Here is a 15,553-nt window from a genome sequence, read left to right as displayed (position 1 = left end):
AAAGAAGGAAATGGGAGGATCTGACTAATCAAGCTTGCATGAAACCTTGTCATCTACCACTTTACATTTACAGATCCATCATCAGGCTGTTATGTGGACTCACAGATCCCACTGCTCTGCATAGGAACTGAATACGCAAGGCCTTCAGTACAGGGCTTTTTATGACCAAGGACTGTCAGGAGCTAACCCATTACCCTTTACAAATGATAACAAAACCAGATGGATTAAATATATTTTCAAAAGGTTCCACACACATTCATCTGGACTTCTCCATTTAATCTGAGACAATGTGGGGTTTTGGTTGGTTGGTTGGTTGGTTGGTTGGTTGGTTTTGCCTTGGTTTTTTGAGAGGTGGCCAGGAGCACTTCTTGAAGATCCTCTGAAACTTCTGAATACTCTCTAAGTATTGCTCTGAGACTTGCCTTGTATGGCAAATACTTTAACATCAGCCAGACTGCCACACTTATTTAAACTTTCATATTATGCTTCCTATCTCCCCATTTACAATTACAGAAATCCATCAGGAAGAAAATGGAGGCCATTGCCAATCTCTATGGACCACCAAGGAGAGTACCATGAATCTCCAACTGTTCTAAAGAGCATCCAGATAAACCAGCCATTACACCAGTTACTGCAAATACCAGCAGTAAATTCTATTTAATGCTTGACAGAGTCAATGAATAACACAGAGGTTTATGGGGAAAAAAAATCATCTACAGCTATTCCCATTAATGGTCACAATAAAAATGCAACATAATCTATGACTAAGAATGTGACTTACTTGGGGGTTTTCTGGCCTTTACAGTGCCAATCACGCTGTCTTCAGGTGCATCTTCTGGAACAGAAAAGCTATACTGGGATCTCTCAAATATGGCAGGGACCAAAACAGTCTGAAGGATGTTTACTGTGACAGCTGCATTGCTGGCAGAGGGAAGGCCACCCCCATCCCGTGCAGAAACACTCAGGAAGAGTGCAGAATGTGTCAGGTGGCCAAAAGCTGAGGTCAGGTAAATAATTCCTGAAAATACACAGAAATAAAATAGCAGTTAAGAGAGATGCAAGACAAAATTCAGCAGGCTGTCCGAATAGTTTCAACATGTATCACTATAAGAGAAGGTCAGACCATATGGACAAAAATCAGCACTCCCAATACAATTTTTGACACCCAAGTTCTCTTCAAAATACATGAGCTTTACCATTCACAGAGCTACTGAAACACAAGTTTTGTTCCAAAACACAGTGTCCATAATTCTTACTTTAGAAATACAGATTCAGTTAAATCTTTAACCATGCTATATTTACTACTATTACTAGTCTATAGCAATTTGGAAATGCAATGGCTTGGAAAAAAGTATTGTTACAAAAGATTAATTCATCTTCACAAATGGTAAAGTGAATGTTATTTCAGATAGTCTGTGAAGACATTCTGCTTAAGTAATTCCTGAAATAAAACATCCACAAAAATGGAGTCAAAGCCCCAAAATACAAATCTTAGGAGCAGGGTGCTCCGTGGAAATTATCTGGGAAGCAATCACCTGCTGTCTGATCACAAGTTTCTGTCAAAAAACCCTTTAATAGTGAATTCTAAGGTCCATTGAATTAGCAAGCTGCTAACAACTACATTTTATATTAACTGTATGAAGTAATTATTTGAAAAGAAAATACAATGTTCAGTCCCAAAATATAGCACTTCCGATGTACATTCCTCAAGAAAATCTATTTGTGAAGTAAGTTTTTCAACATGAAAATGAAGATCAAAGGTGACCAAATGCAAGGAAAATTTTCTTAGCAATGAGTGGGTTTAACTAAATATACACTAAATGCTAAAATCACAGTGTGCTAAGCAGTAAAACTGCAGTAAATTCAAGTGATACAACTAATAGGGACAACCTTTTACATTCCTACAGATATTTTTAAGAAATCACCCAGCTTTTTGTAGAAGCTGGTGAAGACAGAGGAACTCCAGCAGTTCAGTAAAACCAAACCTTTTAAACTTTGGGCTACCTTTATAATTTCCTGGCTGTCAAGACAAGTTTAGTAGGGATGATGTCTACCATTCAAATTGGACATTTAGTGGTTAGATAGGGCAAAACTAAAGTTAGCCCAAACTGTCTTAGGAGAATCAATGCATGATTCAATGAGAATATATCTTCTCAGAATTTAGGGTGAAGCCACAACACTAATTTTCTACAATCAATTTTTAAGCAGAATAATGGAAAATACATAAAATCCTTATAAATATTCAAATGTGCATGCAGTATACTTTCAAAATATACTGCCAGGACACTATAATAAACTGTGTCTTGATATGCTTAAAATGCAGTAAAAGGATCTTCAGGATCAAGGGAAAATGCTTGTCACTAACAAAAAAAGGACACTTATTCCAGTGTGACAAACCACACTAAAAGCTCAACAGTGATACAGATGGATTCAGGGTTCAGTACTGATCCAGCTCCTTTGCTAGCAATTGATGCAATTCTAAGAAACAACCCTATTTTAGCTTTTAAATTCTTTTTTCTTCTGATGGTTGAGTTTTACAATTACTTAAGTGGCTCAACAGAGTAGCCCTTCAAGGACATAAACTTTCGGCATTTCCTGAGGTAATCTGAGCAATTTCAGCTTGAAGGAAAATGGGGTTTAACTATTCTTCCCCAGAGGATAAACATATACACATAGATTTGTCACATAATTTCTGTCAAATTAATTTAAATCAATCAAATGGACTGTATGTTACTAATTTGACCAACTTTTCTATATTTTTCTATTGACAAGGATATACATATGTCCTTCTAATTTCAGGTATTTCAAGAGGTATGTGGAGAACTGGAAACTTCTACAGAAAAGCATCAAACTGAAAATATTACTCCTAGAGCAGTAACTAAAGGCTTTGGAACATGCTTTAGGAAAGAGTGGAGCAAACAGTGCTCCACTCCAGGAGCTCTGAAGACCTGATGGAACAGAAATATTTCAGAACAAAAGGTCCTTCTCTGCTGACCTAGACACATTGCAGCACACTCAATGTCAGTCCAGTTACAGGAAGCAAAAGGAAAGTTACTAAAGATTTTATTTTCTTCCTTCATTCTTTTGCTGTGTCATAGGGCAAAAGGGGAATAGGCCAACTCATCTCTCCTTTGCAGGACACTATAAAAACAACTGTAGATCCTAAGTAAAACCATATGTTTTCCATATGGTTCCCTCCAATCTCCAAAACTATAGTATGCAGAAATGTAATAACACATTTTGACTTTTAACTGTGCACATTTTGTTTCTTTCAGCATTTGCAGGACTGGGCATTAGCTTTGCATCTGGTGATATATAATCTATAAAGACATTTGAAATAGCTCTGCCATATGTTGGTGAACATGGCTCATTAGGTTCTATTATGGCACCACATGACAGGAAAGAAGCTGTAGGAGAAAGCAGCATCTGGGATTTCACTTTCTGTATGATAAGGTAAAACAGCAGACTGTAACTAAAATGGACAGTCAGGACCACTTGGGCCAAAAGCAGCTGCCAGCACACCTCAGACCAGGCTGGCTGGGTGCATTTCATTTGCTGCAGCAGGGTACAGGAGGTGCCCAAATACTACACTGCAAAGGCAGAAACACAGAAAATTGCAAGGAGCAGGAGCTGTCACAGTCAGTGTGTGAAACTCACTGAAGAGGCATTTCTCATTAAGTAACAGGTTGAAGATGAACCATGACTTACCTTTCTTCCCCATTCTGTAATTAAGATTGGGGCTTATTATTGTTATTACCACAATCCTTTGTAGCCTGTAATTGAAAGCTTCCGAGAACTTAAAAGACAAATTGGCTGCTGTGGTTGCAGAATACATTCTTCCATTACAAAACATAGTTTCTATAAACATTGACAACAAAAAGGGAATAATGAGACAGCTTCTCTGCAAGTAATGTTTTAACAAAGCTCCCAATGGGAGATCACAAAGACACAAGTATGGGTCTACTTCTAGAAAAGTGCCACCTTACAGCCTGACTCACCATACAAATGAATAGTCTTATCTGCTGTCTTTAGAAACATTTAATTCCCATTTTTCAAATTAATATTTATATCACTGCAGTGCTTTGAAGATTTTACCTCTAGTTAATTATTTTATTCTGTGTGAGAGAGCTGGAATCAATTCTGCTTCATAGGTGAACAATCCTATAATTACACACCAAATGAAGCATTAACATCCAGCCTTGTTCACATCTTGGCAATTTCATTATCTTGACTAGATCTGCATGGGCATAACTGATTGCAGATCCCAACCCTTATAAATCAAAAGCATGACATACAGACTGCCTGCTGCCTGGATATGATCTGGATACAGATTTCAGGCAGAACCTGCAATGCCAGATGCATGTTGGCAACTGCCACTGCAGGTTATAGTATGGGAACAGCTCTGCTCCAAAGCAGGTCAGCACAACCATGCTGGAATTTACAGATGTTTTGCTGCAGAACAATCTGTGCTTAAAGGCTAGCAGAAATTGTTACAATAGTTTGGACTACTGAATGCATGGGGAGAACTAGTACTATTGAAGGTAAAATCATGACTGCCAACTCTTTCATCTGCCTCATACTTCCTCACTCACTGTACATGGTAGAGCGTGAACTTTCAAGAAGTCTTGTTCTTCATTTTTTGCCTATTCGCCCAGAAAGTGAAAATGCACTAATGAAGGAGAGGACTCTGTGTTACCTACCACCCTCCAGTAATGGCAAAATTTCTCATGGGATTCTGCCGTTCTTATTTTTGTGCAGGTGGACCGTATTCCACAAGTGGGTTAACTGCTGTTTCTCAAAAGTTAAAGGCAGGAATCCGCATGTAGTGATTCTTCTAAAATACTTTTTTTATTATATTCATGATCCTGTGTTCAGTCCTAATCTTGCAACCAAAATAACTTTTTGTATGGGAAAAAATCATACTGGGTAATCCAATAGGATTTCCACACACATCTCCATCTGAGCACTTTGAAAATCTGTTTTTGCACAGGGTTCTCCCACAAGCAGAAGAAAAATCAGCCCTACATTTATAGCCATTTGTAGGTAAATCAAATGTTTTCCACTAATCAAGTGCTGCTAAGATAAAATTCAGGATGCACTAACTTCAGTAACAAAGTCTGGATTGCATAGGTATTCATACTTAAATGGCTTCTAATATTAGATCATTGCTTATGAAATAAAAAAGCAACTTTAAGACATGGCAAGAGGAATAAAATCAACTGTTACCAATGGTGTCACCTAAGCCTTTGAAACCAAATACCCTAACAAACTTTAAATGATGGCACTGTTTCTTCAGCAAATAACCTAGGATGGGCCAGCTGGCATCAACTGACACAGTTCAGACAACAAACAGATGGTCAAAAGGTCCATATGGTTCCTCACCCCAGCTCACCTTCAAAGCTGGCCACTGGACCTGCTGTTCGCTACTGTGCAGGTCAGAGCTGACCCACTGATCTGCCCAGCGCACCCACCCTAGCTCAGCAGCTTCCCAGTGCACTGGTGCCTGCACAGCTTTGCTTTTTATGTGTCAGAAAAAACTTCAAGATGAGCACAGACAGGGTGATCCTCCAAAAGATGGATGCAGTTAGGAGGTGTGCATTTTGCATTAACATTAAAATCAGCATTGTCTTAAGGAAGAATGGTAGTGTTTCTGATTGACATTTCTATTTAAGTTTATCCAACTTTATCCATTGCCTATGCTATCATCTTGGCACTGTATACAGGTTCCAGCTTTAGCATTTACCTGTTTTTAAAATGCACTTTTTTTAGTGAAGCTGCATTCTTGATGGTAACCATAGCAACACTGGCAAATACACTGAATAGCTGGTTTAATAACTGCCAGGGGAAGGAAAGAATTAATAAGGAATTATTTTGTTATTTACAGTCTACCTGCTGCAATACACACAGCTTCAGCTCACATTAAAAGTCTTTAAAAAGCTTACTTTTGATGTCACAAACACTGGTTTGCATTTCAGCAAAGAGGACTTCTTCAGTTTGATAATATTGAGTGTTTGAATGTTTTTGTAGTAAATAACTGATGGAACCCATATCAATCTTGTAGCTACATTTTTACTTTACAGGCCTCATACCCCTGCACTGGAGATGCTTTCAACACTGGCCCCTCTGTAGCAAATTCTTGTGCTCAATTCAGTTTTCCTCTTAGAAATAGACATAAAAGGACTTAAGTGTCTACAGCCAATACTATAGAAATATACTGTGTTTAATCACATGAATTTGCTTAGCACATGAAAGTCTGTTCCAGAGCACTTCATTAGACCATGTTGGGAATCTGCACACTACAAACCAGTACCTGATCTATAAAGTAAGGTAAGCAGTTTTAACAGTGCAGTTCCCCCAGAAGCTACTGTTTCAAATACTACAGGCTACAGAGAGTTTTAGTGAGCCAAGAAGTATTCATCAACACATAAAATATGAATTTCTAATTACAGCAGTTCCATTATTCACAAAGAGAATACCCACCTGAGCAGCAGTCTCTAACGTTGAGCATAAGAGGGCATGAGTATAGTACTAGAATGGTTTTGTAGCATCTAGGCTCAGTTTTCTTTTAGAAAAATGATTTTTAGACGAAGTCTTGCAATTTGTGATGCAAAATTTTATGTCCTTAGAGACTACAGTTTGCCAGTTTAGAAGATCAGGTGCCTCCTAACTTTCTCTATTTTGTACTATTACAAGTTTAAATATTCCCTAAAAAACCTACAAACAAACAAGCAACACCACAATAACCCCAACAAAATTCTAACTTTTCAGTAAAACAGATAACTGAAGAGATATAATTTGCTGTTACAAGGAGATTTCCTTTGTTCCTGCCCTGGTTTATTTCTTTTAATCTGACCTAATAGTGACTTAAGAGGGTGTTTGCCGATTGTATACGAAGTGAACACTCTCACATGAACACAAGTCCATCCAGAAATCAAAGCTTACACCAGAAAGCAGGCAGGACTTCAGCCTGGTGAAATGCTGTATTTTCCAAGACAAAGGCAGAGACCTCCCCCCACAATCTCTGGCACTGCTCTAGCCCTGCCACACCTTCTCAACAGGTCACTTTTCCTTGCTTAACTTATTAAAGTTTTCCGAAAACATCTTTTTAATCAAGGACCTTGTCAGTCAAGGACCTTTTCAATCAAGCTGTCAGCCTCTATCAAAAAATAGCTCAGTGCACAACCTGGTAACAAAACTTGACTGCCAAGGATGGTATAGGTACAGGGATGATATTTCTTTGAAGGCACTGTACAAAAAAATGTATCAGGACAGACACAGAATGAAGCCTGCTATAATATATTTGCTGTTCTTATATTAAGAGCATTACGAAACATTCCAGATTCTGCCCTTCATTTACATGAACTGATTTTTTGCTGCACACACTTCCCTGCTACATTCATTCTAACACTGTACCACAGCTGTCTGCTCCCTTGGTGTGACCTGCCACTTTCTACTTTTCTTTAGGTTAACTGAGAACACAAAGTACAGTAAATACATCCTGTACCCATACAGTCTCTAGCAAAGAAAAGGGTTGCTTGTCTGAATTTCACTGAATAAAAATCCTCTAAAATGTGAGGTTTGGGCATATTGGTTTTTTTCTTTTTCACCATTTTTTTTATCAGCCCACTTCATCTGTGCTATGCCATCGAAGTACACTCTTTGCCTCTTCTGGTAGGTTCTGTTTCTGAGATCTGACACTGACTTAACTAGGAGAAAGGAGGGTGAGCTAGAATATTTTTGTTAATACTTTGCATTCTTTCATGCACAACAATCTCATGTACACCCCATTATTGCATGGTTGAGTTTTTGGCACACAGCTTGTAGGAATATTTCTCTTTGTAGGTGATTGATTCTACTGGATTTTATACATTAAAAAAAAAAAAGAGATACATTAGGAGCCAGCAATATGGATATTTTTTCCTGCTGTTCTGCTACACAACTTTCAGGGCCAAAATCTGCATCCTTATACTTACTACAGCAAGTTTTGTGTGCTTCTAGGACAATATACTATTTTCTGCATTCTTTATGGTAATTTTCTCATTAGATGAGATCTCAGTGAAGGTAAATATCCACAAATAATTCAGCTGAGACCACTAATTTTTCTGTTTTAACTCGGAATTCTTTAAAGATGAAAACATACTGTGTCTAAACCAATGTCTCAGACATATTCCTCTGATTTGCAGCATTCCAAATACACTATCAATATCATATGATAGATCAGAAAGACAGAAATTAAGGAAACCGCAGTTTAAAAAATAAGTGGCCACAAAATGTTCCAAAATAAAACACTCCTAATTTTAAATGTTATTTATGTGAAGCTCTTCATATATTTAGCAAATGTACTACATGCTGTAGGAAAATGCCAAAAGTAGTTTAAAAATAAACTATTTTTCCTACAATACTATATGAAAACACCATCAATCATCATAAACATGGCATTGTTTTCTTTAGAAAGGGTGCAACCCCATTTTGCTTTGATGCCTAGTATAATGTGCTATATATTAAAAACTGCATAATACATGAAGTTAATCAAAGTTTTGGGTGTTTTTCCCCCACAAAAAGAATTGTTGATATTTCAACATTACTTTTCAACCTGTATTGCAATAAAAATAAAGCAAAACTTTTTCATGCAATTGAAATTTCCTAAAATCCATCTGCTAAAAAACAGTTCTATTTTTTTAATAAAAAAAAATTTGTCAGCATCCTTAACTGGAATCAATCTATTCTGAACCAAATCAAAGTTTATTGTTAGATACTATGACATTAAATTGCATTTACATATGGTTCCATAGTGAAGTAATGAACGTAGTACAGCACTAAAATACACACTGCCACAAGAAACATATACCAGTGAGGCATTGTTCTGTACAAGCTCTACACAACTCCTCTTCTTGTATCCATTACTAGGCACTGTTAAAGTGATAAGATGTTGGAGTTAAATTCAGCTTTTGGTGAAAGTATTTCTTGTATTCTTAAATTTGCATCATCTTTAGGTGTATTCGTCCTATTTATTCTTTGTCAACAGACTAAGCTCCTAGACTGCTCTACATCTTTTACAGGACGTTTTAGTCATGTGATGCCCTTTGCTCTTCTGTTATAAAGAAATCAGAGAGCATCTAAAGGGAGTAGGTTTTTAGCAAGTCAGAATTTCCTCAAAAGAATGTTCATTTTGCAGTAGCTGTACTTCTGTGCTGAATTTTTTTTTAATGTTCAACTACTAACCAGCTCTTACAACAAGGCTTGTCTGTTCTCAAAATGTGCTCTTGGTGTAAATAAGCAACAGAAAGTATTATAACAGAAGAGTGATCCAAGTATCTTCAAGTCAATTGAGTGATCTCCAAATATCTCAGTGTACTGTGTTTATGCGGCAAGGGTTTGGCTTAGTGGGGGCTACAGGAGTGGCTTCCGTGGTGCGGACCATGGTGAGGCAGCAGTCCCCCTGCAGCCTATGGAGGTCCACAGTGGAGCAGAGATCCACCTCCAGCCCGTGGAAGACCCCTTGCTGAAGGACATGGATGCCCAAAGAAGGCTGTGACCCCATGGGAAGCTTGTACTGGTGCAGGTTTGCTGGCAGGACTTGTGACCCCACAGGAAACCCACAATGGATCATTCTATTCCTGAAGAAGTGGACCCTTTTGAAATGATCTGTGCTGGAGCAGAAGAGTAAGGAGGAAGAAGAAGCAGAGACAACCTGCGATGAACTGCACAGCACATCACATTCCCCATCCTCCTGCACTTACAGAGCCAGAGGAGATAGAGAAAATTGGGAGTGAAGTGCAGGAAAAGGGAGGGGTAGATGGAACAACTTTTATGATGTAGTTTTTATTTCTCTTCACCCTCCTCTTATTTGATTGGCAATAAATAAAAGTAATTTCCTCAAATTGAGTATATTTTGCCCATGACAGTAATTCCTGAGAGATTTCTCCTTGCCCTTTTTTTTACCCACAAGCCTTTTGTCATCATTTTCTTCCCTTGCACAATTGAGGCAGGGAGTAATTGAGTGACTTTGGTGGCACCTGGCATCCAGCCCAATTCTAGCCACCATTTTAACAGAAACATTCTCAATAAAGTACACAGAAGAAAGGACATAGCCTTTGTTCTAGGAATCTAATTTAGATAGGAATCACAGAAACATGAGCCTAAATATCTTACAGAGTTGAAAGAAACAAGCTAAATTAAAAGTGTGTACTGCTGTAACATACACTGAGTGAATGATACTTTCTCTACATCATTTTCATGCTAGGTTTAAATAACTAATGCATTCACATGAAGACAAATCAGTGGCTACTGCCTTTTGCTTAGCCTTCATGGAAGTTTTCTGTGCACACAGAGACCATCTAGGGATTTGTTTTAAGACTACGAACAGACTGTTCACCTGAAGTCTGACACATGAAGTCATAGTGATCCAAAATAATTTTCAAAGACTATTATTAATTTTGTTGGTTTGAAACAACTTCCCTGAACCAGAGTTACGATGATGATGATAACCATCTTTTTACCCATCTCTCAAAAAGGGCATCACTAAGATCAATAGAAAAATTAATTACATGCCCTTGGGTGAAGGTAAGCATTAATGCCGTTATTGCAATGGAAGTTTACAAATTCATTTTTTTAATCCTAAGGTCTCAAAGTTAAACACTGCATAGGTTTTCTGCCACACTAATGATTGCATCCTATGACTTATATTTTTAATTACTAGCTCAGCCATAACTATAAATACACTGTCTTTCAAATAACTTGTTAGGTAACAATGGGAAAATAAATACAGCTCAAACAGTTTCTTAGCCAGAAGAGTTCTTTAACTTGCCCTGTTGTAATCAATTCATGAGTATTGTTCATAGATCATGCATGGACCAGATATCTACAAAAGGCAACATAATGAAACCCAGTTGCTGTTCACACCAACAACAAGAAAGAATTGATGGCAAGAGTCATGAACCAGCAGAGGAGCTGGTTTACAGTTTCCTATCCATACATTTTTCTAGTTACACAGTGCTTAAAGTGTTTTTTCTTGTGGAAAGTCTATCATCAATCAAATAAAAAACACTTTAACTTCTTCAAAAATGTAAACACAATAAATATTATTTATGAGTACAAGAGCATATGACAAACAATAAATGCAGTGCCTAAAGCTAAAATAGCAAACAAATATAGCTAATAAAATCTTGTTTAGAATTAAAAAAAAATTCACTGGACTGTCTGTCTGGTCAATGAAAGAATGTTCCTTCCCACTCCCACTGACTTTATCTATTTGCAACATCCACATGTTCCAGTGCTTGAAACAAAAGATGGAGCCCCTTCAAAGAGCCTGGATGTGCCTCAACCTCTTAATATTTATGTATCAAAAGCAGTATTGTTATATTCTATGTGGTCAAGAGTTGACCAGCTGGTAGGATATGTAGAAGACAGCTCATAGAAAAACTAAGAGCTTTAACAAACAAGAGCCAGAAGAAAGCCATAGCAGTGAAGAGTTTGTGTTTCAATTGTTATTTTACTGTTTTATCCATTTCTCTTCCAAAAATTCAAAAGTTAATTTTTAGTGAGTATTCTATGTGCAGCACTCAACAAACACCCCTGAAGAAAATTACAGTGAGATAAATTTTCATACCCAAAAAAGAAATGCTAAAAAAAAGAGAAATTACATATGTCATGGACAACACCATCATCTTGCATACAATTCTAATGTATCATAGTGTAGTGTGACAAACTGGTTGCTACTAATTATTTTAAATCTCATAGTACTGAAAATATCTCTGTCCACATAAAATATTAAGGGCTATAATGAACATAGTAAGTCAAAATTACTAATGCACTGATTTTTATTTCTCTTTTCTAAATGCTCTATCAGTGAGAAAAAAAATGAAAAAAAAAATGAAACTTATCAGGCAGGAAAATTCACAGAATTCTCCAACACAATTATTGTGTTTGTTTAGGTCCTCTAATACGAAGAAGAGCAGATAAAATAGAGTATTCCGTGCTGTAAATTGGAAAAATTGCAGAACACATCAGTAACAGACTGCATATCCATAAGATCAGAAAAACAGAGACCAAACTGTAATATCATCACATTTGACTTTCTGGTTTGAGCACCCATCTCCTGGAGAATGCCTATTCCTTCACATACTTGTCCATTGCCCTCTGTTCACAAAATGCAGTCCAGCTAACTAGATGAAGTCCCTCACATAACCTTCAGAGAGGCACAGATAAATGAGGCCATATATCAGAGCATATGAACACATCTTTAGCACAACAAACACTAGAAAATGTCTCTGTTGTAACAAAAAAGTAAGGAGGAAGAGCTCAAAATCTCTGCGCCTAACAGTGAGCCACTTCTTTCATCTCTGAATACTGAACAGGTTTTGGAGCTCAAAGATTGCAAAACTTTGTGTGTGATAAATTGGCAATATTAAGGGGGTTTTTTTTGCTTAAAATGTTTATTTTTTCTAATAGCTTGAAAATCATTCTCCTCACCAGTGACTGAGCATAAGCCCTATTGTCAGTAGATGTGGAAGAATATAAATGGGAAAAGTGTATTCAGAAAAAAAAAAGCCCACAGCATTATATCAGTAAGTTGAAATTAGACACAGTCTGACCTTGTGAATTACCCAGGAGATCTGATTAAGTGCAATCAGATTCCAATCACTACAATGCTAAGAACAGTGTCTGACCTAAGAGCTTTTCTCATCATGAAATAACAGCAATAATGACCTCAAGCAACTTCACCCTGAATTTGGTCTGCCTCTGATAAAATACCATGATAGATCCACGAGGTACTAGTAGCTTACAAGCTTACAGTCTTCATTATTAAGCATGACAATTTTCCTATACAAAGTGCCAAACTGGAAAGCAAGGCCAAAAGATCACAATCCAAGGAAGAAGCCTTTCAAAAGGCTTTCTTTCAGCAGAGGGTTGCTGCAAAGTCAGTGCTGCTAATGTGGTCCACAGGGGCTCTCTTCAACAAGCCTGATGGGACAAGTTTAAAATTACCAATTAAATGACTGTGTAGATCCAGCTCCCTAATTATAGACTGACCTATGTATTTTTGACATCAGTTACACCCCTGAGAACCTGACTTGACAGTAGTTAAAAGTCCACAGTTAAATAAATTCTGAAATAGCCAAGACCAGCAGTCTTGACTTCTTAAGAAGATTAGTTTCTTCTGTTCATCAGAATGTTTTGGGAACTGTGTAAAAACAGACACCATTTTGAAATAATAGAACGTTGCAAGATCTTGTACGCCAAAGAGCTAACATATATACACATGTACAACAATTTAAAAAGATCTTAAAACATACAGAAGAATCTGTGCCATGACCATCTGTTGATCAGGATACATTCACATGCAAAGGCTGGCCCTCAAGAAAAATGGCAGTTTCAGTTAAATCAACCACTTAGTGAAAAGCACCGTGGCCAGTTGTAGATGCAATGCTCAAGTTCTCTTCATCTGATGTTGACAACTATTTTAAGGTTGGAAAGCTGACTACAGAGGCTGCTTTGTAGCAACAGGAAGAGTAATTCAAACTATAAAATTCAACCTCTTTGAAAAAATATACACAGATTTGGTTTTGCTGTAATTGGTTTTCTGCTCTCATCATCACTCCTTCATTGAACCCCTCTCCAGAAGGATGAGGTGTCACATCAGAAAGCAAAAGGCAGAAAAAGACACTTACAAAGCTAAACATTGAGTCAAACAGGGAGGCAAATATGCCTTGTAAGAGTGAGCAGAATGAGGACTTGTCCTAGCACAGTACAAAGGAAGAATAGGACAGAAACACAGAAGAAATGAAAGGGCGAGCATCTTGAAGGGTGTTTTACTGCTCTTCAAGCCCTAAGAATTTCAGAAATTCAGGTATTTTTGTAAAAAAGTAGTATTTTATGATTTCTTATAGTGATTAATATATTTAGGGCTGAAAATAGTGGTTAAGTGGCATGATGCTTGTCCTTCATTTTGCTGGAATGTATGATGCTTTCCATTCTGCTTATTGCAGTGAATGCAAAGGTTTCATGTTAAACCTAAATCCTCTATCTATCTTTAGAATTATTTTCCATCAGAATCTAAGTTTCACCTGTATGACATGACTCCAAATACAAAAAGCATAATCAAAGAAAACACGTATCTTACAATTATCACCTTTCTGAATCATGGACTCATACAGTACCTGTGGATGCATCCACTGTGAAAAAAGAAGAAAATTCTCCTGGAACCAGTTCGTATGTGACAATGCCAAACATTCCTGAGTCTCTGTCTACAGCAACAACATTGATGATTTCTGCTCCTGGCTGTGTGTGACTGCTGATACTTGTCACATAGATGTCTTGCTCAAAAACAGGTTGATTGTCATTAATATCTTCTATCTCAATGCGAACAAAAGCTTGAGCACTCAGACCACCCTGTTGGATAAATAAGAAAAAAAGACCAAAAAACAAGATCAATTTTTAAAACAGGTTGGTACACAACTGGCTTCAGTCCATCATCAGGAAATGGAACAAGCTGCAACAATATTGATCAATGAAAATGTCCATTAAAAGGAACTTAGAGTATCTGCAATACCCCAAAACACTGCACGTAAGCAAGCTACATGCTCAGCACAATACCAAAGCTGTCTGAGTACATAAAGAAATTAATCTTCTCTACAATGGTGAGGCCTGAACACAAAGTTTTGCTTATGCTAATGAGCACCACATGTAAAAAAACCTTGCTAGTCTAACCTCATATGCTTCTGCCGACGTCATGAACACACCACTTATTCCTTCACAGACAAAAGCCAGGGCTTTATGCCCCAGAAAGACATGCCCCTCAGGTTACTGTGGTGTTCCAGTAAAGCAGGAATAACTTCTCTCCATGAGACTTCCAGAGGTAAAAGTAGGACCATCATAATGGTGAGTATGAGGCTTTTTCAACCAGGGACACAGACTAAAAGCAGTGCAGGACAGCCAAAAGCTGACCTGTCAGGCTGCTGTCTATGAGACCTATCCTCAGTTTACTGACAGATGACCTTCAAAAGCCCACTAAAATACCACATAGGACCACATGTAGCCTTCCTCCAGAGTGAAACTGGAGAAGAAAGGAGCAACTGCAAGCTGGCTTATCAGACTGTGCTACAGAAAAATACTGATTTGCGATGACAAGGCACTGAATTTTGTGACATTATGCAAAAAAAAGCCCCAGTTCTGTGGGTGCTGAAGTGTAGGCCCCACAGACACCTGAATGAAACTCATGGCAATTTACTTCTCAGAGGACTCCCTCCATGAGTTTCAAGGGGTTCATGTTTCCAAGATTCTTTTACAGCCATAGGAAGCACAAGCATTTTTAAAAGAAAGCAGGTCCACTGTAGCAGAAATAACAGAATACTGGGGCACTGGCATATTCAGAGGCATGAAGCAGCACAGGCATGTAGAGTCTTCAATGTGCTTTATGCAGTACATTAAAATCCAGATGGAGGAAGAATCCTGAGCTCTTCAAAGTCACATTGAGCATGCTGTGCTTGTAACAGTCACTTTGAGAAACTGCTGACACAGATCAGATGTTCATGCATACACATGACAAATTATG

General features: G+C 37.7%; 1 protein-coding gene across 1 annotated transcript in view; it reads right to left on the bottom strand.

Moving 5' to 3' along the window:
- Nucleotides 1-15,553, bottom strand: part of DCHS2 (dachsous cadherin-related 2) — a 103,926-nt gene that overhangs the window by 34,207 nt on the left and 54,166 nt on the right. Inside the window, 2 exon segments of the mRNA XM_062493647.1 lie at nt 782-1,018; nt 14,160-14,391. Of these exon segments, the coding sequence (XP_062349631.1) occupies nt 782-1,018; nt 14,160-14,391 (469 nt within the window).

Source organism: Cinclus cinclus, chromosome 5 (genome assembly GCF_963662255.1).
Source record: "Cinclus cinclus chromosome 5, bCinCin1.1, whole genome shotgun sequence".
NCBI lineage: Eukaryota > Metazoa > Chordata > Aves > Passeriformes > Cinclidae > Cinclus > Cinclus cinclus.
This window is presented reverse-complemented; position numbering and strand designations above follow the sequence as displayed.